General features: G+C 34.9%; 1 protein-coding gene across 1 annotated transcript in view; it reads left to right on the plus strand.

The window, feature by feature from the left end:
• Positions 1-22336, plus strand: part of LOC145682369 (uncharacterized) — a 52384-nt gene that overhangs the window by 6772 nt on the left and 23276 nt on the right. The window contains exon 2 of the mRNA XM_081753946.1: positions 6455-16226. Within this exon, the coding sequence (XP_081610072.1) occupies positions 6455-7565 (1111 nt within the window). The 3' untranslated portion in view covers positions 7566-16226. The remainder of the gene's footprint in view (positions 1-6454; positions 16227-22336) is intronic.

Consider the following 22336-nt stretch of genomic DNA (forward strand, 5'->3'; position numbering starts at 1 on the left):
TGGTTAACCTTAACTGGGAAAGAGGAAGTGCTAAGAAGATGTTATTAATTTACTCTTTCTCTCTGTCTGTCATCACGTTAGGAGTATCAAGCTCGATTCGTATACTAATTTATAACAGCAAGTTAATATACACTTATATGGGTATTATGGAAAAGGGTACTATAGATGTGAAAGACCCCAAAGTATTAGGAGGAGTAGAGATGAAAAAATGATCAAATGGGGCCGCTATCAGTATCGAATCCATAGTCTTTTGGCGCAGTAGGTGTATCTAATTAGTATTATTTTGCTTAAATTTTATAATAATAATTATTATTATAATTATGATAAGGAATTATAAATGTACCGGGAATAGACATGGAAATCGCAAGAATGTGTTTTTTTTATTTATTCTTATCAGTTTCTTATTTCAAAATTGTTTGTATATGCAATTTTTACCTGAAGCTAGTGTTATTTCGCCTGGCGTCTGGTAAAATACAAGTTTGTACAGTATTATAATAAGAATTTTTATCAAATACTGTGCAAAAAATTCGTATTGTGTATCATTTGTTTATTATAGCATGCAAAAGATATAACCGAAAAATATATATTAATAATCATAACCTATTGAGTAATCCAGAACAATACATAATGATTCCATTGATGTATAAAAATATTTATAACAATTCTTAAAACATTCACCACTCGAAATCGAAAATGACATCAATAATCACTACAGTTTGGAAACACGTCCCAAATAAATAAAAAAGTAAGAAATTGTTTGATTCATATCTAGGCCCATTCGTTCTGTAAGATCCTAAAAAATTTTTTAGGAGATAAGCATTGGAAATATTTTCCTAACTTGTTTCGGATTTTACCGTTTACTTGCAACTATTCTACAACCACCTTTACGGAAAAAAAATATTTATTTATTTTCATTTTTAGTAGTTAAGTTTAACAAATTAAGAGTTTGTTCTTTGTACAATTTAGAAATTTGTAAGAATATCCCTAGCTGGAAACTATAAAGAAAGTTTCAATTCGTTCTATTTCAAGACCTTTTCAATTCAAATTTTTGTTGCGCTCCTCTCAGCTGTGATCGTGTTTTTCCCTGCCGGTGTTGAAATTCTGTAAACCTAAATATTCATTTGCATTTACCCCAGCTTTACCACGGCAGGTCACGATCACTTCCGCACTTATATCTTATTGAAACCGAATCTGGGCACACAGATCAATAAAACGTAAGTACCGTAAAATAAAATATGTACAAACGGTAGATTTTGACAAAAGTATCAACGGACATAAATTACTATACAATATAAATCACAGGGCCTATGTAAAAGTATAATATTCCTAGATACGAAATATACAATTAAAATGACACAGAAAATTACAAGCAATCAAGAAACTATTATTGACGTTCTTTGATTATTTTAACCTTTCCTCTCTTATTTCTGTTTGAGTACGTTCAACGAAGTGGTGGCTTTTAAATATATTAACAAAGCAATGTTTTAACCACTCACAGTTAATCTTCGACCGGTTAGCTGATATCACTCGGGCCCTGGGGTAGAATTCACTACATAACAGGTTCACAGAAGGTTCCTTGGGCGGAGGCTAGGATAAGTTTGGAGCTACGGAGGTTAATTTCGCTGGTATAAGTGAGTGATAGTCTTAACTGATGCTGGTAGTTCCTGTTACTCGACGATTCGAACTCAAACGTTCATTACGTAAAAACTGATATTACAGACAAACTTGAGAATGTTAGCACGTATTATATATGTATATATTATTTCATTTGAGATAACTCACAAAATTAAACTTTCACTTTAGCTCAACCCTTCCAAGGGGAGCGCTTCCTTCTATTACTTTTGAAAAATAACGGATCCCACTCGCCTTGGTGAGTGCTCTGCAAAGTGCCAAACAGGCAGGCGTACCACACACACACTGAGCGTTCTAGTTAGCAACCAAGGCTTGTATATGGCCAACCGTGAAAAACCCGATGTTCACTCCTAGCGTCCGGACCAGAATTATTATCCAATAAGCTTTTAGTTATAAAAGTGGGTAGGTGGAAATTGGTGATTGTCCCGAAAATCAGACTCAAAGGAGCATTCACTAAGCACATTATTATCACGTGAACAGTCCTTGTTCCTCGGCCATATATGGCCGTAAAAATTGAAGTGAGGCCTTCCAACACGAAATACCAAACCGATGAAGAAAGCGTCAGAGAATGTAAGAATATCTCAGGTACGAACAATGAAAAATTTCCCAACCATTCTATTTGAAACATCTTTCGAACTTCAACAGCTATTGCCAGTTATTTTTATTTCCACTAAGCCCTATTCAAGGCGGAGCGATTTAAATTAACCATTTGTGGTGTTCATATTTGTCATTGTACGATGGAAACCGTAACAGACATTAACAAATGGTTTGTGCAACTGATTGAGGGTTTGTAGTGGGCATATCATAACCAACAGTACGTTACAAAATCGGAGGTTACTGAAATTCTCTAAACTTGTAATTTCAATACTGATTTCTGTAGAGTAAAGACGATTAGAGATATCGAGATACGGTTTCGTACAATCGATTCAGCTTCTCAATAATACGTCCATCTCTTCCGTCCACCCTCTATTCAAACCGTGAGCGTTTCAAATTAGCCATTTCTGATTTCAGCATTTATCCCTACAGAACTGAGAAGGTAACAGACAGTGAAGTGCGGCTTTCTGGAAACATTTCAATTTTTAAATTATACATATCGTGATTACTACAGAGCTCTCCCAAAAACGAACGGTTTTCAAATTTACTGTTACATCCGATTCGATATAGTTTTCAACTTCCGTTGCCATAGAACAAGCAGATAACCAGAATCAGTTTTCTGCACGCGACTCAGCGTCTGTATACAATATATAATGACTATTCACGATACCGTCAAATACGGAAGTACTTCAAATTTACTATTACTTCCAATTTCAATACTTATTTTCGTAGAGTTAGAATGCTAAAATCTATCACGTTGTAGTTTCCTGTAATCGATTCAAATAGTATGTTTATTTTTTCCGTTGAAATTTAATTCAAAGTGCACGTGGTTAAAATTATCCGTCTCCGGTTTCAACATTTATCGCTACAAAACGAAAATGGTAACAGGTATGTAGCAGCTGTTGTTTAGTAAGTGATTAATAATTCTGCTATTTAATTTTCATAGAGAAAAAGTGTATAAGATGTCGAGCAGCTCTTCTGCGATCGGATCAGCGTCCCGACGATACCTTCCACCTTCCTCCTTAACTTTCTATTCAAATTAGAAATGCTTCAAATTAACAATTTTTTCAACATTTATCTCTATAGAAGTGAAAGAGTAACGGATAAGTGAAACCTGTCTATGTTGGCCACCATCGGATCCATCAAAAAGTGGCCAACTTACAGAAAATAAGTGTGATTTGTGTATGTTTAGAATAGGATTTCTAGTAATTTTGACCGTAAAATTTTAATAAGCAGCGGCACGTCAGCTACTTATAAATAATACTACATAATGCATTGTAAAGCGAGGCTTTACTCGAGTCAGTTTTTTTTAATCACTTGTGTGCGCCTTAGAGGTGCATATATACAGAAAGGGAAAGTAAAAGATGCCACCAATAAGTACAGAAAGTGCCCAACTTCAAGAGGTACACATAACAGTATAGTGTGGAGTTCTTGTGTACTATTCATTGTTGGTGGAAGTTTTCTTTTTGTCCTTTATTCTTTTCTCCACGTCAAAAGATTAGACCAAAAAGTTTACAGAAATAAAAATAAGCTTTTCATTGTTGCATTGTTATGTTCTCAATGATTTTGCATTGTAAATATTGTTTCTTAAAAATATTAATACAGTATGTTAAACTTGTAGTTAAAGAGATTTTTTTAAAGAATTGTGCTATATCTTTTAAATTATGCTTTATGCTTTACTTTCTAAAATTATGCTTTTAAAATTAGTTTCTTCTGGACCCCTAGACAGCCACAACCATGTTCAAGGTACCAATCATATGTGTAAATAGCTATTATGCTTTTTATGCTTTGTATGCTTTTGGGTTGCTCTAATAATAAGTAAAACTTTCAAATGCATACAGAAACATAGATAATAAGTCAGCATTGAGAACTGAATTGATGTATCGATGACTAGGTGGAATCGTCCTTCAGTTTAAGAGAAATTAGCGGAAAAAGTTACTAAGAGAATTATGTGGAATAGATCATTATATGAATAGCTGGCGCTAGTTTCAAGTAGTGCTACATACTATGGTATTTATAGTCAATAGTACCGGTATTTGGAATTCGTGACGCTTATAGTTGCAAGATGGTAACACTAGGGTAAAGTGTAAAATTGAATTACATCAGTAGAACTGAATTTATCTTAGGGTTAAAAAGTCTATGACACAGGTCGGATGTAACTGAGTAATAAACTTACAGAAGAAAAACTCATCGGGACGATAGAGTGCTCGAATCGAACATCGGCCTTCTGAATGTTAATCCGGTGTTCTAACGCCTGAGCTCAGTTGGAATACGTAGTGTACTCCCGCCAATACTACTGCGTGTGGATTCTATAGAATCAATCTAGGGCGCCGATTTCTCTGTAACTTTGGGGATCCATTCAGATGCAGAAGGTATATATGAGGGTTTTAAGACAAACTGAATTCAAATTGTGCAAAATATTGTATATTTATAAATAGAATGCGGGGTCCACATGAACTTTGAGGGAGCTGCCCCCGGCCCCCCAGGATGTGTGACCTTGACAGATCACCGTGATCACGATAAGCAATGAAGAAATGGTTGGAATATAAACATACCAGTTGTATTAATAACACACTGCCAGCTCTACTGCCAGAGTTCTACCCTCAGGTACACGCATAATCGGGGATTCCCCGAAACACACGCATGTTGGGAATTTCCCGGTGCAAACGAATGATCTGCAAACCCTCACGCAAACAAAAAAGTACATGATTAAGCAAGTGTACAAATAGGTGTAGGAGGAAGGAATGTTTTGTCGCTGATTTACTCGACCTTTTCTCTCCTATCCACTGTTAATTTTGAGTTCCGTTTCTTTAGCACTAGATGGTGAAGAGCATTGCCTAATTTACAGGTTGTTTTCGCGTAGCATTTTTCGTTATATTTCTTAATGTAAGAAGACCAATGTCACTATTCCAAGTGAACATTTTAATTTTCCGGAAAATTTTCCGTTTTCCGGAAAATTTGCCGCCTTCCGATTTTCCGTTTCCGTTTTTCCGGAAAATTTTCCGCCTTCCGATTTTCCGGAAAATTTTCCGTTTTCCGTTTTTCCGGAAAGTGTGGCCATCCCTAGTTTCCAGATGTAATTATAAAAGCTTTGCTACAAAAATATACACACAGACCATAATTCAGTGAGCTCTGAAATACAAAGTAACAAAATAATATATAAGATTCAGTCTACATAGCAATTGTTGCTTAAAGAAGCACAATTTCGAGAATCGAGATAAGACGAGAAATGTTTCCGATACTTTTCGTCACGTCTCGGTTCTCATCTCCAAAGCGTGACGATAGTGTGAGTTAACCTTGTCCCGTCGAGCATCAAAATGTTACGTCTCATCCCGATTTTTTTTTTGTTTGTTTTAGAATCGAGATGAGAAAATCGTCTTTTCATGGGCAACATTACACTAAACCGAAATCTATTTTGCCTAATATCACGTTTCTGCTTGTAATGGTATGACCTGAGCGATAATAAGTTTTTAATTCTTCGACATAATTGTTATTATTACTAGTATTATTCCTGAAAATTTGATAGTTCAAGTGTTGAAACAAACGAGTATTCAGATATTTGAATGTAATAAAGCGTGTGTTATCTTCGATCAATCGCCATCAAAATTCCTAAAGTAAAAAAAAAATGCTCGAGGTGTATTCGGTCGAAGATTCTCCAGATTGGTGGTCAACCGCCTAGAACATTTAACCATGATCAATACGCTGTAAATGTTTCGTCTTTAGTCTGGTTACGTTAAGTTTCTCAGCCTCAGCTTGGAATGTTGTATGTTATTTTTTTATTCGATTCAAAAAGCTTTTCATGTTCCTCTTATGATGATATAAGTAAGAGATCTTCGGTATACTTTATATTAGTAAGTTGACTTGCTCTTAAACCTTTGGATCGCAAGTTTATATTTTCTCCAAGTGAAACACAGATAAGAGAGATTTATTTCTCATACTGCGCATTTGTTTAGAAGCAGGTACCATTACCTGGTCAAAGACTTATGACCGGCACGATATAAATGATGGTTCAATTTGATATAGTGAAACAAACTACAGCCTCTTATTTTGGGAATAGAGAGATATGGAGACTTCTCTGTGGTACTCCATTTCATATTTCTTCAATATTTTATGTAATAAAACAAATTAAGTATAATCTTATCATGAAATATAGCGAATGATTATATTTTTTGTTGCTACTTAATCATTATCTCCATTCACATTTCCTTGTTGGTTGAACTTGTTACAGGCACTCTAACGTATTAGCTTTCCACGGAGAAGAGGATACGTTTATTACATTAAAGGAAACAATTTCTCATTCAGATGGGGAATCACATACTTCGATGCAGTTTGGCAAAGGATTTCATCGATCACGTTTGTCAAGACATATGCTGCCACAGGAAAGTGAAAAGCGTGCTACGTACCAAAAGAGTGATAAACGCTTTAGTCAAAGTTCAACTTTGTCAAGCGGTAAGTTAGTGCATATAGGTGAAAAATCCCACATCTGCGGAGTATGTGGAATGGAATTTAGTGTATTTTCAAGATTTGCTACGCACATGTTAATTCATACAGGAGGAAAACTACACTCATGCCACGAGTGTGGTAAGGCATTTAATAAACGTTCACATTTGGCTACACACATCTTAATCCACTCAGGAGAGAAACCTCACACGTGCCAAGAGTGTGGTAAGGCATTTAATCAACGTTCACATTTGGCTAGACACATGTTAATCCACAGAGGAGAAAAAGGTTACACATGCCAAGAGTGTGGTAAGGCATTTAATCGACGTTCAACTTTGGTTAAACACATGTTAATCCACTCAGGAGAAAAAGGTTTCACTTGCCAAGAGTGTGGTAAGGCATTTAATCACCGTTCATATTTGGCCACACACATGTTAATCCACACAGGAGAAAAAGGTTACGCATGCCAAGAGTGTGGTAAGGCATTTAATCGACGTTCAACTTTGGCCACACACATGTTAATTCACACAGGAGGGAAACCTCTCACTTGCCAAGAGTGTGGTAAGGCATTTAATCACCGTTCTAGTTTGGCTAGGCACATGTTAATCCACACAGGAGAAAAAGCTCTCATTTGCCACGAGTGTGGTAAGGCATTTAATCTACGTTCAAATTTGGCCAGACACATGTTAATCCACTCAGGAGAAAAACCTTACACTTGCCAAGAGTGTGGTAAGGCATTTAATCACCGTTCTAATTTGGCTGGACACATCTTAATCCACACAGGAGAAAAAGGTTACACATGCCAAGAGTGTGGTAAGGCATTTAATCGACGTTCAACTTTGGCTACACACATGTTAATCCACGCAGGAAAAAAACCGCACATGCCAAGAGTGCGGTAAGGCGTTTAATCGACGTTCAAGTTTGGCTCAAGACACATCCACAGGAGAAAATCTCACACGTGCAAAAAACGTGGAATGAAATTTATTCAACGTTCATACGTGTTGATCCACACAGGACCAAGATCTCACACGTGAATGATGTGGAAGAGGATATACTCTACGCTCAAACCTTGCAAGGCATTTCAATACACAAGTGAAAAACCAAAGAGCGTAGCATGGTATTTACTCAAGGTTCACCTATAGCAAATTAAATGCTAATCTACAGAGGACAAAAATCTCACGCGCGGAGAGTGTACAAATACATTTACTGGTAGTTCACATTTGGCAAATCGCATGTTGAAGCACAGTTCAATAACCAAAGAGAAGCGTAGGGTGTTCAATAGGATTTAGTTTCGATTCAGCTTTGGTAAGACAAGTAAGTAGGCATAGTAAATACAAAAGAATTTGACGCACTCACAATTTGTTAAGTCAATTTTTGAAAGGAATGTTAAGTGCACTATAAATACCATACTAAATACGTCTACAATAGAATTAAATGTTAAAGGAATCAGACTACATTAACTCCTTGAAATGTCCTACCTGCCCTTTGTAATGGAATGTGAGTTTTGGAAGACAAGTTATTAAGTTTGTATTCTTGGGGCAGGTGTTACGGGAAATTGGTTCCGCATGTACACTACGAACGGCGCTTCTGCTTTCCTCCTCAGGGTTTGCTGCATAGTGAAAAGATGGCTGAAGCCCAGGAAGATTCCAATGACGATTTCACAAGTGAATGTTTATCTAAAGATAAAATCTCCGAATATACCCCTTCCTGAGACTTCTTATATGTAAGGGAGTTAGGGACATCAAGAATGAGGATGCACCTTCCTCATGAGCTACAAGTGTAGATCCAGCGGAAAAACGTGTTCCATGTCTATTCCAAACCTAAGACTTTCTGGACCATCTGCGTTTTGGCTGCATCTTGCTGGCCGATACATGGTTGCGGAGTTCTGTTTTCATCTTATATATTTATATTACCCGTTTCCAGGACATTCTTTCATGCTCACTCACAGGAACTGTGGACAAATTGGAAATAAGAAGCGATCAAAAAATCAAGTCCTCGTCTCCTCCAAATCGGTTAAACTGATCAAACAAACTTTAGGTTAAAATCGTATTAAGGGTGTATGTGTCAAAAAATGACTCACTAATAATAGCGAACATGATTGCACTCCAGTTGTTGACGTCTTTGATTTCAAAGCGACATTACTGGCACTCTTATCCAAAGTGTTAGTGACTTCACCGGAATTCGTGCTGTATGTTCGGAAAGAGGGTGTGTACCAAAAGTTCGTCACACACTATCTTCTATTCCTTCTCGCTCACAGTCGTTACTAAAGCGCGGGATGATGATGTAAAGTGAATGTGCATGTGGGTTGTTAAAAATAAAGTTCGTACTTATGTTTCGTATTCCTTACCTATTCTTTAATGGGTGCTCAGAAGTTGTTGAGTATACTGACTTACCAACTTTTCACTCGTTTTATAAGAAAAGTTGTTAAATCAGGTTTTAAGTTTTATTCAAAAGTCTACTGTTTATGTTATAAGTATCTGGTACTGTAAGACAACGTCACACCTGTCGAAACGAACCAACATACAAAATTTTAGACCATTGTACTAATATATCGGTATTTCAATACTTCTATAAAATTAAAAGCGCGATCCTGTAAAATCTACCAATAATGAGTTAGCAACTTCTGATTCTTGTGTGTCATTTGATTCGCGTTCAAGCTTGGCAAGACAAATTTTAATATACACAAGTGGAAAACTTCACACATACGACGATTGCGGAAAAGTATTTGGTCTATGTTCAAGTTTGGCAGGACATTTTAATACACAGATGAAACTCTCACACATATGAAAACACACAGGTGAAAAGAAGATTTATATGGAGCTCACGTTTTGCAATGCACATGTTAAAACACACAGGAGAAAAAAATATAATTAAATACTAAGGAACAAACTAAAGCGTTCTAAGTGTGTAGAAAGGACTTAATTAAAGTTTATATTTCGCAACAGATATTTTACTACAGATGGCGAGGTACTGCTCGTGTCAAGACTATGAAGAATGGTATAATCGAAGTTCAATTTTGAGGAAACATGCTATCTCATACAGGTAAAAGATGGCTGTGCATAATTGTGAAAAGCGTTTACATGAAGTCAATATTTTGTTAGTGGAAAGACATTGTAAGATATGTGAAACTAGTTACTGAAAATTCATGTTTGTACATAAAAAGTTATATTCAAGTTACACACGTGATAAAATATACAAATGCTAAACATCTCAGTTGTCAAAAGTGCGATATAATTCGTTCAATATCTCCTATCAATCTCACGTACTGCCAATTCACGTTTCCGCTCGCGACGACGGCAATTCGGCCGTGATCGATTATTTATATTTTTCAGCATTGTGCATGATGCAAATTGTATGTTTTGAAGCATTTAGGTTTAGTAAAGACAAATCATTTGTGACCAAAAGTATACGTTTAAATTAAATTACAACACTGCTAAATATGACTGAACACACTGAACAAAACACAAAAAACAGTATTAACCTTATCAACATCCATGTCAGTTAGCTTGTGATAATGCTGATACTTATTGCAGGGGGGGCAGTAATGATTGAGTGCTTTTGCATATGTTTTTCCACAATATGTAGACTCAAGGTGGGTTCAAAGTTAATCAACATCCACGTCACTGTCCTCTTTCTGAGTTTGCTGGCATGTATTGCAAGTAGTGGTAATTGTTGACTGCTTTTTGAACACGTTTTTTCCACAATCATTACATTCAAGGCGAGTTCTGTTGTTTTCCCTTACCCGCAGATGTAGCATATATCTCCTCAGATTGGTTAGACTGGTTCATCATCGGTAGTTTGTTTTGTGTATTGTGCCAAGCACACTAGCAATTTTTTTGCAAAGTTGATATTTTAGGAGGAGCTTTCAGGTTTTCATTTAATAGCTCTAATGCTAACTCGGACAGATATGGTCTTCTTGATTTATTTTTGATGTTATGGCAGTTAAAAACGAAACAGCGGCTGAAAAATAATGAAACTTTTTACATTTTTATGTAAAGGGGAAACAAGAAAAAATCACGTTTTGCTCCCTCTATCGGCAGATTGGCCGTCCACCCAACACTACCAACTTTGGGATTGTACTGAACGGGAAGTAATGTGTTTGATAATTTTCTCGCAGAGAATTGATATGTTTCAGAGTAGCGAGATGTTGCTCTAAAATGACACATAACTTTCTAATCCACATTTAGAAGCGGGAGATAAACGGGCTCTTTTCTAAGAACAAGGAAAACAGGTTTTCCGGAAACATCTATTAAAAATGAGCGAAAGTGGAAAAGAGATAATGTATGATGTCGGACGCAGAAAGGTCTAGTTTATTTTGTCCTGGCCAGAGGCTCTCAGGCCGGAGAGAAAATAAGAGTAACTCATCCTCTGGAAGAGTAATAGATAAATGAGATATAGTGGACACCAGTAAACACATTGAACAGGAAAGTACGTTGATTATGTTGTTGAGAATTTATTACAAAAGAATTCATTAAAATTTTCTGTTCTTTCCTCAACTTGTGCACCTGATACATCATTGTACTTTACAAGAGGTATGCTAAAAGTTTTAGACTTAGATCTGACAATATACCAAAATTGTTTAGTGTTGTTGATGCTGGTGTCTGAGTTTTTTTTTTAATTTAGTCTAGGTATTTGCTGCATCTCAATAGCTTTTTTAATATTAAGTCCTACATCAGAAAATATTTTAAGATATGTATTCATTTGGAAATGCACACCACAGTTCACAAAGCTTTTTTTTATTATTATTTCGTAATGTGTGGCGACTTGTTTTAACTTTCATTGTTTTTCCTTTTTGAACAGTACAAAATATTTATTGTTGCATTAAAAACATGACCGAAAGAATCCAGTGCCTCGTCTATTGTTCCATCTAGTAAAAGTGTCAATTGTAACACCTGTTGTATTTTACAAATTTTACCCAAAGCGGCTTTCCTTCAGTCAGGTACAAACTTTCATTTTTAGTTGCATTGCTGGCTTCTGGGATTGGGAGTAAGATAGGGAACGGTGAACTCGCTGTCTGGGAGAAGGAACTCTATATGAGGTGACGCATCCTGTCGGAAAAATAGAGATGACATAATCTAAGCTATTATTTTTACGCGAGTTATTAAAATTGTACTATCCCAAATCGAGTGCTTGAGTAGAATATTCGACAAAGGGATGTCGTTTGCGTCTGATGTTATCCCATGTTTACTGTAGATCCATATCTAAGCCCAAGGTATAGTCACCAAAATGAGCAACTTTGTCATCTTGTGACATCATCTGGAAATAATTTGTGGCACGTTTCAAGTAAACTTTGAGGAATGTTCTTATATGGTCTGCAGAAACACCCGACGAAGCTTGTTTTTGGACAGACTTACCTCTGCTCAAATACTTTCACAGTCACGTACGAGATCATTCTGTGCTCTGCTGCTCCACTTATTTTAATACTACAAACAATCCGCCTCTATGGTCTTGCGGTCGTTTTTCTATGTAGATAATTGGTTGAGAAACTGTATTCCACTGTTCCTTAGCGATACTTTCAGACATGTTTCACTCACCACTAAACAGCCATATTTAGTCCGTAAAATTGTTTTTAATGCTTTGCATATTTTGGTAGTATAGTTTAAAGGTGGTTTCCTCTTCACTGCACTTTTAAACAACATTCTTCTGTACATCACCACATTAAACGCAGAGTATGGAGCACCTGATTTGGTACACTTCTCTAGCGTGGGATCACGTTTTCCAAGTCACTCATTTCTTGCCATCTGTGTTGAACATTGAAATTATATTAATTGAGTGTTCTGTAGCAATAAATGATAACGATATTTCACTCCATTTGCAACTGGAGATACTATCGAACGCAGACTCTAGCCGCAACCTTACTACTGGATTCACAATGGAAATGATAAAGCACAGAGATAGCACAAATATTTTTTCCCGAAGCAGGAGCACGAACTTTAACATTTCTACGGTTTGATGCCATCTTTTTGAACTTTATGCATAGACGATCCTAAGTACATACAAAGATGTATTACTGCCAAACTTAACATTGTAACGTATATTAGCGTTTTCGTCGAAGAAAAAAAAAAGAGATTTGTGATAGAACTGAAATATTGTATATTGAATGTAAAGCTAGGAGTTAAGTAATACGGCTTCTACTCGCTAGATGCCCTTCCACTTCAGTTATAAGTGCTAGTTAAGAGGAGTTCCCTCGAATGTCAAGAGACGGCAGCCAGCGGCAGCTTGCTAGGTGGAAGCGGATGATGGCTCGGCCACTTGAAGATTCGAAAGGGTAAGGGATAGTTATAAGAGAGTAGTATGGAAATTAATCTAAATTTTGTTTCGTGGGTTTAACATTGAAATTCTATTTGGAAAACGTGTTTTGGAATTATCTGATGATTGACATAATGTTATATGAATTTAGTGGCTTTGAATATAGTGTTAACCGTATATTTTGAAGAATAGATTATGTGTGATCTTTTTTATGCTGGTTTGGTAAGTAGAGTGCTATATTCTACCTATTTGAAGAATTGGGCTTGAACTTGGTACTGTGTTGGGAAATGAAGGGAGGACGAATTATTTAACCTCTTTTGGCAGTGGAAGGAGATTTAAAATTTATTCGCCCTCTCATTATTTACCATTATAGTGCATAAGATCCCCAATTCTTTGGTTTGGATCACATCATATTGGTTCGGAGTTCCCATGTGGGTTCGAATCCCAATAATCATTGTGTATGGTAGAGCTTAACCTTTTTCAGAGCGCATTAATAATGTTGGGATTTAACAGAAATGAATATTCCAGTTAAAACAAGAGTGGACGTATTACTGGTAATTCCTAACCTACCAGAGAAATATTGTAGGTTTTGGGAAAGAAAAAAGTTAATTTTCAATATTTGGAAACAGTTCGTCAATGAGTACCATAAAGAAGTTAATTTTCAATACTTGGAAACAGTTCGTCAATGAGTACCATAAAGAAGTTAATTTTCAATACTTGGAAACAGTTCGTCAGTGAGTACCGTAAAGAGGTTAATTTCAGTATTTGGGATCAGTAAGTCAATGTGTACGGAAAAAAATGGATCTTTGGAAGTAATAATACTTTTCGGGTAAATTAATGTTTTACTATTTTGGAGATTTCTTGAAGATTTGGAAAATTAATGTTAATCTTTCGAGTTATTACTTGTTTAAAAGTTTTTGAAGAAGTTGGGAAATTTAATCGAATTACTTCAGGTTTTGGATATTTATTGTTATTGTTGGATATATATTTGGTTTTTAACAAATTGTTCCAAGTTGAAATTTGAGAGTTTTACCTGTATTTCCTGTTTCCAAAATTAAGCCTAATCGCTACGAGGAAAAAAAAGAGATTTTTAATTTTTCAGTGAATTTACCCTGCATGCCAAAACAAGAATCGGGGAACGACTATCCCGTCAAAGTGTGCTTGTGATTAATTTGTATGCAGGTAAAGGGAGGAACTGTCTCTAGTAGTTAGGCAAGGTTTGGCTTTTGCCTGCAGACAAGTTAATCACGGGACCACGGTTGGTGTGTATGCATGCAACGTTACAACTTTCGAATCTTCAAGTGCTACTTGTTTTGGCCATATACTTGTTTAAATTTGAATGTAATGTTAATAATAAAACCGCAGAGTAATATACAGGAAATATATGGAAGAAATGAAATTTGTGAGAGAAAAATTTTTGACGGTGCATCTAGCATAAGTTGGCACGAGTTGTTGCGCATTTATTTATTGTTTGTAAAAGGAGAAGAATATACGGATAATTTTGAATTCTGGCTACAGGAAAGATGGATAATAGGCAGAATTATGAAAATATTGATAATTTTGAACCTAGTAGTTCAAGTTGTGAAGAAGGATTTGTAGGATATGTAGCTTTTGAAAATCCCTGTTTTCAGAATGTTGAATCAAATTTAAGTGGTAACTTTGTCGAACCTAATCGTGGGAGACCACGGATACGTTCTTCCTCTGTTCCAGGCTTAGATAGACGAAATGTATACAGACATAGTATGCGGTCTGAGCATTTAAATTTTGATTTTAATAAATTAGCAACCGAAGGGGTGCATAAATTGTTATTGGCCGAGACTAATCAATTACCTTTGGTAGACGGAACAAATACGGAGAAGTCATTCCAGTTCATTTTGAAAATAGATAAAATTGTGCGTAGTAAGGATTTACCGTGTGATGTAATTTTAATAGCTAGTTTAGCGCGTACTAAAGGGGAATTTAATTACCTTTTACAGTCAATGATTGGTACAGGTTCAGTTTGGGGAGACATTTGTAGACAACTTGTTATTAAATTCATCTCACCTTTGGCTTGAACGCAGTTTATGCGCTTGGAATTTTACCGAGTTATGAGGGAAAATCAAACTCTGTATGAATTTGTGGAAGAGAAATTGGCATTGATACATGTTTTGGATATGAATTTCGAGGAACCAGTTGTTTGTAATTTAATTTGTAATATGGTTAGTCCAATGGTTCATAAATTTTTCAACTGTAGGGGGTACCGATGACTTTTGAACAACTTGAGGACGCAGCTTTACATTTTGATAACATGTATAGATATAGTAATGATTATTACAAACTGCGGAATGCTGTCGGACCGGTAATGGGTAGTGTATATAAAAATCCCCATAAGATAATAACGAATAAAACGGCTATTTGTAACGTTATTAGTCAACCTAGTATAAATTGTAAACCCGTAAATTTGGCAGAAAGTAGATATTCAGACGGAAATCCTGAACTGAATCAAAATGTAATAGTTGCTAGTGACAATACTCATACGTCATCAGGTAGCGAACAATTTCAAGGTAAAACAGGTGCCATTCGGAAAAATATTGTGACTAGTTCTTCGGGTTCAAATAAACATTTTCAAAAAAGGAACAGGTAGAAATTCGGAACATGGGTCACTGGTGAATAAATCTGGTTTCCAAACTGTAAATTCTTCACAATATAATAAAAACAATAGAGATCTTCTAGTCGTGCCTGCATATATAAAAGAAAAATTAATCAGTGCCCTCCTAGATACGGGGAGTGAGTCCTGCTTTGTGAGTGAGATATTCTTTAGAAATCTGCAAAAACAGTGTAAAATCAGAGAAATAGACGTTAATTTACAAGCTGTAGGTCTTGGAGAACAACAAGTGACAGTTAAATCACGTGTCCGCTTATATTTTCCTATGGGTTTTGAACAGTTTTCTGAAAACTTTTATATAGTTCCATCTTCAGAGTTTGACCTCTTATTGGGAAATAGTTTCCATCGAAAATATCAAGCAGTGATAGATGTGTCCAACAGACTTTACAAAATTCAATCTAGGAAGTTAATAATTCCTATAAATCCAACATCTAACCTGCAACAGTCTACTCCTCGGACGAACTTTTTATCTTTTAGGGATAGCGTAGTCCATCCCACTCCAGCACGCTTGAATCGGGTTGAGGAGGCTGGTCGATTCGCTAGAACCATGCAAAATCGGACATGCAGATCAAGACAGCAGGCGCTAGGAGAGCAACAATGGCTGCAGAATTGGAAACCTATGTCGATCATGAGGTGCTCCAGGTCCAGAATGCAGCATCTTCAGAAGGTAATTATAAAGTTTCTTCGGAACTTTTAGATAAAGATACTGAGTTACAAACTTATGTAAATAATTTAGTAACTTCTTTTTCAGACGTTAGTACGGATCGTTTAAGGTGTGTGAAGGATTTCTATTATCAAATTGAATTAGTAGAAAATACTCCTGTTAAGTTACAACCATATAGTGTACCAAACTATAAACAAAAGGAATTGGATAATTTTATTCAAGATTTGATTAAAGAGGGGGTGGTAGAAGAGATTAATGCCTCTCCATTTTCCAGCCCGTGTTTTTTAGTAGAAAATAAAGACCACAGTAAGAGATTAGTCGTGGCTTATGGATTTGTGAATAAGAAAATAATTACACGTAATTTTCCGTCACCCAATCTTGAAAATGTTATCTCTAGTATATCAAATAACCATATATTTTCAAAAATTGACCTTAAGAAAAGTTTTTATCAGTGCTTGCTCACTGAGAATAGTAAAAAGGTAACAGCTTTTGTAACTAAAAATAAAATGTATCAATTTCGGCGCCTGCCGATGGGTCTATCAAATTCACCACATGTTTTGAGTTATTTGATGTAAAAAATATTAGACGGCTTGATTGGGGATAACTTAGAGATATTTTATGATGACATGTTAATATTTACACCTGATTTGGAATCACATAAAAAACTGGTTGAGGAAGTAGTAAGTAGGTTCCGGGAAGCTGGATTAACTGTATCACCTTCAAAAACTCTTTTGTTTCAAACCAAAATAAAATATCTAGGGTTTGAATTCGAACGTGGGACGATGACCATAGATGAGGGCCGACTTGAAACTATTAAAAAACTACCAAAACCTAAGAATAGAAAGGGCTTGAATAGGGTGTGTGCGTTTTTTCAGTTCTTTTCTAAATTTGCACATAATTTTGCTGAACTCATTGTACCATTACAGGAGATGCGTTCACTCATTATACACATGTTTAAGATTAGTATCATCTTGTCTGAATATACATAGGAAGTTGACGTTATCTCTTATAAGCTGTTTAGGTACTTTTGAATATGTTTGTGCAAGATAGAAACAGTCTAAATGTCTATGTCTGCCTATCGTAAAGTAATTTCTAACAGTATCTTGGTTCTCCAAAATGTAATCGTCAAACACAACAACAGAGTATTTTTCACATTCATCAATAGGTACAATAGAATCATTACCGCTTAAGAACGTTGCTATTTGTTTCTTAAACTTTAGTTCTGTCTTTTCAAATCGATCTTTTAACTGCTCATACCTTGGTTGATTCATGCTTTTAGAATATATGTAGAAGTAATTATTGTTTAACCAGCCTGGCTGTAATAAGAAGTTAAATAGCAAAAACGTTTTACCACACGCCGACGGACCCACGATAAGACAACGAACATCATCAGGTATAAGTTCCCCATTTCTTTTCTTAGCTGTTGTTTCTTTTATCATCTCTTTTACATCCCAACTAATAGTTTTCTTACTCATTTATTATAGAGAAAATCGTTCTTTTATGATTAGAGAGTACAGACCAGATTCGTTGATGAAGATTGTATGAGGATGTACACTTGACAAGGTCCCCGAAAACGGGACCTTGATTTGTTTGTATGTAACTTTGTCTTCTTCATCTTCGTCTATGTGTTTAGTCAGTGCTTGTACGTTTACAAGACTTTCAGGTCCTTCACATGTGAAGGGCCAAGGATTAGAGACTTGACTTGTATTTACATAGCCTATCTTATATCTTTAAGTTGTTCTCTGATCTTAAGCAACGTATCTTTTATATATTCGCTATCCATTTCACCATTCAATGTTATTATCATCTCTAACTGTTCTTTAAATGAGCTAATACAAGTGACAATGGTTTTATATTCGTCTTTTCTTTTGCTTATGTTTAACTTAGAAGACAAACCTGTTATTATAGCACTTCCAGTTGCAAAAGACGTTGTTGATATTGAGTAAATTGTTACAGGTATAAAAATATTGATAAACCCAGTTGTTGCAGAAAGAATAACTGATAACGTGATCAAAGAGTAGTATGCATATTTAACAATTCGTAGTTTTCTCTTTTTCTTCTTTAAACTGTATTCTAACTTTCGAATGACATCTTCTATTAACTTGAGTACTTTCTCTCTTGGAATATCTCTAGGTAAATCAAACTCATTCATTTATTATATAATAAATGGCTAAGGTAGTTAAGCTAACGAGTGATACTTCGGTTTTAAAGAAGAAACTCCATTACGAATTAGACAACAGGAGCAACTATTTAAGTATAGGACTAGTTGGGTTTTACAGTACATATCTAACTCCGAACATAACACAAAAAAACAGTTTCTCATATGGTGATAGACAAGTTTTTATACCAGAAGGGCAATACAGCTTAAACAGTCTTAATGAATATTTAAAATCTCAATCCATCAACATAACATTATCAGAAGATCATTTAAGAAATAGAGTTAAAATTGAAACTGATAGTAATGATGTTACAATTGGGAGTATAGGCACTGTCCTCGGGTTTAATGTTTTTGAAGTTTTAGAAAAGAACAAAACACATATTGGAAGTAAGTTGCCAAAGTTTCATCCGTTTGATACTATAAATGTTCACTGTAATATAGCAGATGGCATGTTTGTTAAAGATACAGAATACACACATAGAGAAACAGGAATTTTAGCATCATTTAAAACAGATGCCGAGTTCAAACATAGTATTATTTACGAGCCTACTTATCCATTATTTTTCCCTATATCCAAAGACAAGGTTGATAATTTTGAGATAAGGATAACAGATGAGAATGATTCCTTAATTGATTTTGGTGGAGCAACAACAACTGTACTTTTGCAAACCAAGATTTTCTCTTAGATAAATAAGAAGATGTGTTCTATTAAAGGTTGTATGTTTAGTGTTCCTTATAACGAACTAAAGGATTTAAATATTGATCATGTATTAACAAAGAAACAACTTAACGATAAAGCCAAGAAAATTAAAGAAGGTAAAGGAATGGATTTAACTTTAACTACTGCACAAATGAAAAAGATTAAGAAAGAGCATATTGGCGGTTTTATCTTTACAATTCCAGCCATTCTAGCAGCTTTAGGAGCAGTTGGCTCATTAGCAGGTGGCGCAGCAGCGATTACTAAAACTGTACTTGATGCTAAGAAGAATAAACAAGAACTTGAAGAACAAAAAAGACACAATATGGCTATGGAAGAAAAGCAGGGAGCAGGTAAACCAAAGAAGTCAAAAAACTAAAACCATTGACCAACTTCGATATAGAGAGGTTGGTTAAAGAATTAAAGATAAAACGATTTAGAGGTGTATTTATGAGTGATGAACTTCCACAAAAACCCTATGTACATGAGTGTGGTGTAGTTAACCTTGATAAATCAGAAAACATTGGTACTCATTGGATATGCTATTGGAAAGATAACAACATAAAGTACGTGTTCGATTCTTATGGTGGTGTTCCTCCTAAACAACTGGTACAATATATTGGTACCGAAAACTTACTTTACAATGACGAACGAATACAAGACTTTAACTCAGTTATATGTGGTCATCTTTGTGTTGAGGTTTTAAATCTTCTAAATCAAGAGTATTCTTTTAGCGACGTTATGTATATGATTAAAAATGATTAAGTGCTTTTATGGTTTGTATCCATAAAAGTTTTGCTTTAAGATAAATATGGAAGCTATACACAATAGATTTTTAGATTATTTTGAGAAGCATGAGGATGAACTCGATGCACTAGATAGATATAATTTTTATCAGTATTTTCAGGATGTTAGCGAGATAGACTTAAAAGATAAAAACAACGTATACAATGTTATTGATTTATGGAAAAGGTTAATACCAAAAGTTTTGTACACGGAAGAAGAGTTGGGAAAGTTACGTCCAATAATTACCTTAAAGGACTTGCTGTCAAATTATAGCTTTAGACCATTACAATGCAGTTATTGTGGTATTAAGTCATTAACAAAAGGTATGAGTAGTTACATTTGTGATGATTGTTCTGTAGAGAGTGGTTGGGTTTACAGTACTTGTGAAGAAACGAAAGCTGCTTGCGTACGAAAACCATGGTATGATACTATAAAAAGATTTAAGTTACAGTTATCTCGTTTGCAAGCTTTACAGGATAGAATTATTCCTGAAGAGGTGCTCAAGGTGTTAAATGATGAACTTAGAGATATACCAAGAGATTTAATATCAACAAAAGATGTTCTAGAAGTACTAAAGAAAAACAAATGCACAAAATATTATGATGATGTCTATTTAATACACTATCACCTTACCGATCAAAAACCATTAAAATTACAACATATGGAGGAAACACTTATAAATGAATTCGAAAACTTACACGAGGTCTTTAGGGAACTGTATGCGGAAAGAGCATTGTTTATTAACTTGAAATGTGTATTGCACTATCTGTTGAAAAAGCATGATGTTCATGTTGATATTGATTTTAAACGCTCACCTAGACAAATAGAGATGTTAAAGAAATGTTTTGAAAAACTAGGATGGACATTTTCTGTATAATAAATGAGTATAGATATATTTGGCAATGTTAAAGATAGAAAAGGTGATGTTGATATTAGCGAAGAAAAATTAAAATTGTTGGAGAATTTAAATGATGTTGTTAGCGTAAGTCAACTTAGGTCAATAGAAGCCCAATTAGAGAACGATAGAAAACGATTTGGAGATGCATTAGAAACGTTACAAGACACATACATAAAGAAAGAAGATTTTCAAAAGATTAGGATGGATACTACTAGATTGATTATGCAAAAAGAAACCATGTCTCTACTATATCGATTAAGAGCTAAAAACGTTAAGGAGCCAATCTTTAGGATATTTAATCTCTCTAACGGTTACAAATTTCTCTATAATGGGAAAATAATGCACATGGAATTAAGTTTGGATATATACTTTCTAGATATATATTTGGGTGATACTTTGATTAAAGAGATACCTTTTGACTTTAAGAAGAACGATATAATTACGATTAAACCAAATAAAAATTCTGCTATGGAAGAAGGACAATTATTGTTTGGTGTAATGTACATAGAGAGAGAGCTTTCCTAAAGACGTTTGCTATATAATAAATATGGATATCTTTGGTAATGTTAAAATGACATCAGAGTTAGATAATGCAATTGTGAGAAAAGATATTGCTATGTTGAAAGAAGAGCTTAACTTCATCAAACGGAGTTATGTTATAGAGCTTCATAGTCGATTGATATCAGAAAATGTTGAAACTCCGTTCTTTTTAATACATAATCTCTCTATCACATACAAATTTCTTTATAAAGGTAGGATAATGCATATAGAGTCATCTTACAATACGTATTATATAGATATATATTTTAATGATTCTCTAGTTGAAACTTTTCCATTGCAATTTAATACAAATGATAATTTGGCAATTAGACCATCTAAAGATTCTGATCTGAAACATTGTAAATTACTATTGCTTCTTATGCATGTAGAAAGAGAAGACGAAGATAGTGATGATGATGGTGAGAATGTTGATAGCATAATATTAAACAGCGATAGTTATTGATTTTCTATATAATGAACAGGATGTATTGTGTTAAGTGTAAGAAATCGACAGATACGAAGAAAGATACCATTAGAATTGAACAAACAAAGAATGGAAGATATCTCAAGAAAGGTATTTGTTCTGTATGTGGTATTACTAAAACCCAATTCGTTAAAAAGCCTGATTGACTAGAAGAAGGTAAAGGTATTAGAGAAGACATTGTAGAAGAAATTCACAAACCATCTAGAAAAAACTTTGACAGATTAAGTGTAGTTATAAAAGGTATCGATGATCTTTGGCAGGCTGATCATGTAGAAATGGATAGTGGAGTATTAAAAGGCGTTTTCAAAATCAATAAAGGTTATAAGTATTTGCTAACGATTATAGATGTGTTCTCGAAATATGCGTTTGCTGTTCCTGTTAAAGATAAGAGTGGTAAGAATGTCACAGAAGCATTCGAATCCATATTAAGAACGAGAAAACCTAGCAACTTACAAACAGATCAAGGTAAAGAGTTTTACAATAAAGAGTTTAAGAAGTTGATGGATGAAATTAAGATTAATCACTACTCAACCTATAGTGGTAAGAAAGC

Source organism: Thermobia domestica, chromosome 3, assembly GCF_964235325.1.
Source record: "Thermobia domestica chromosome 3, izTheDome1.hap1.1, whole genome shotgun sequence".
Lineage (NCBI taxonomy): Eukaryota > Metazoa > Arthropoda > Insecta > Zygentoma > Lepismatidae > Thermobia > Thermobia domestica.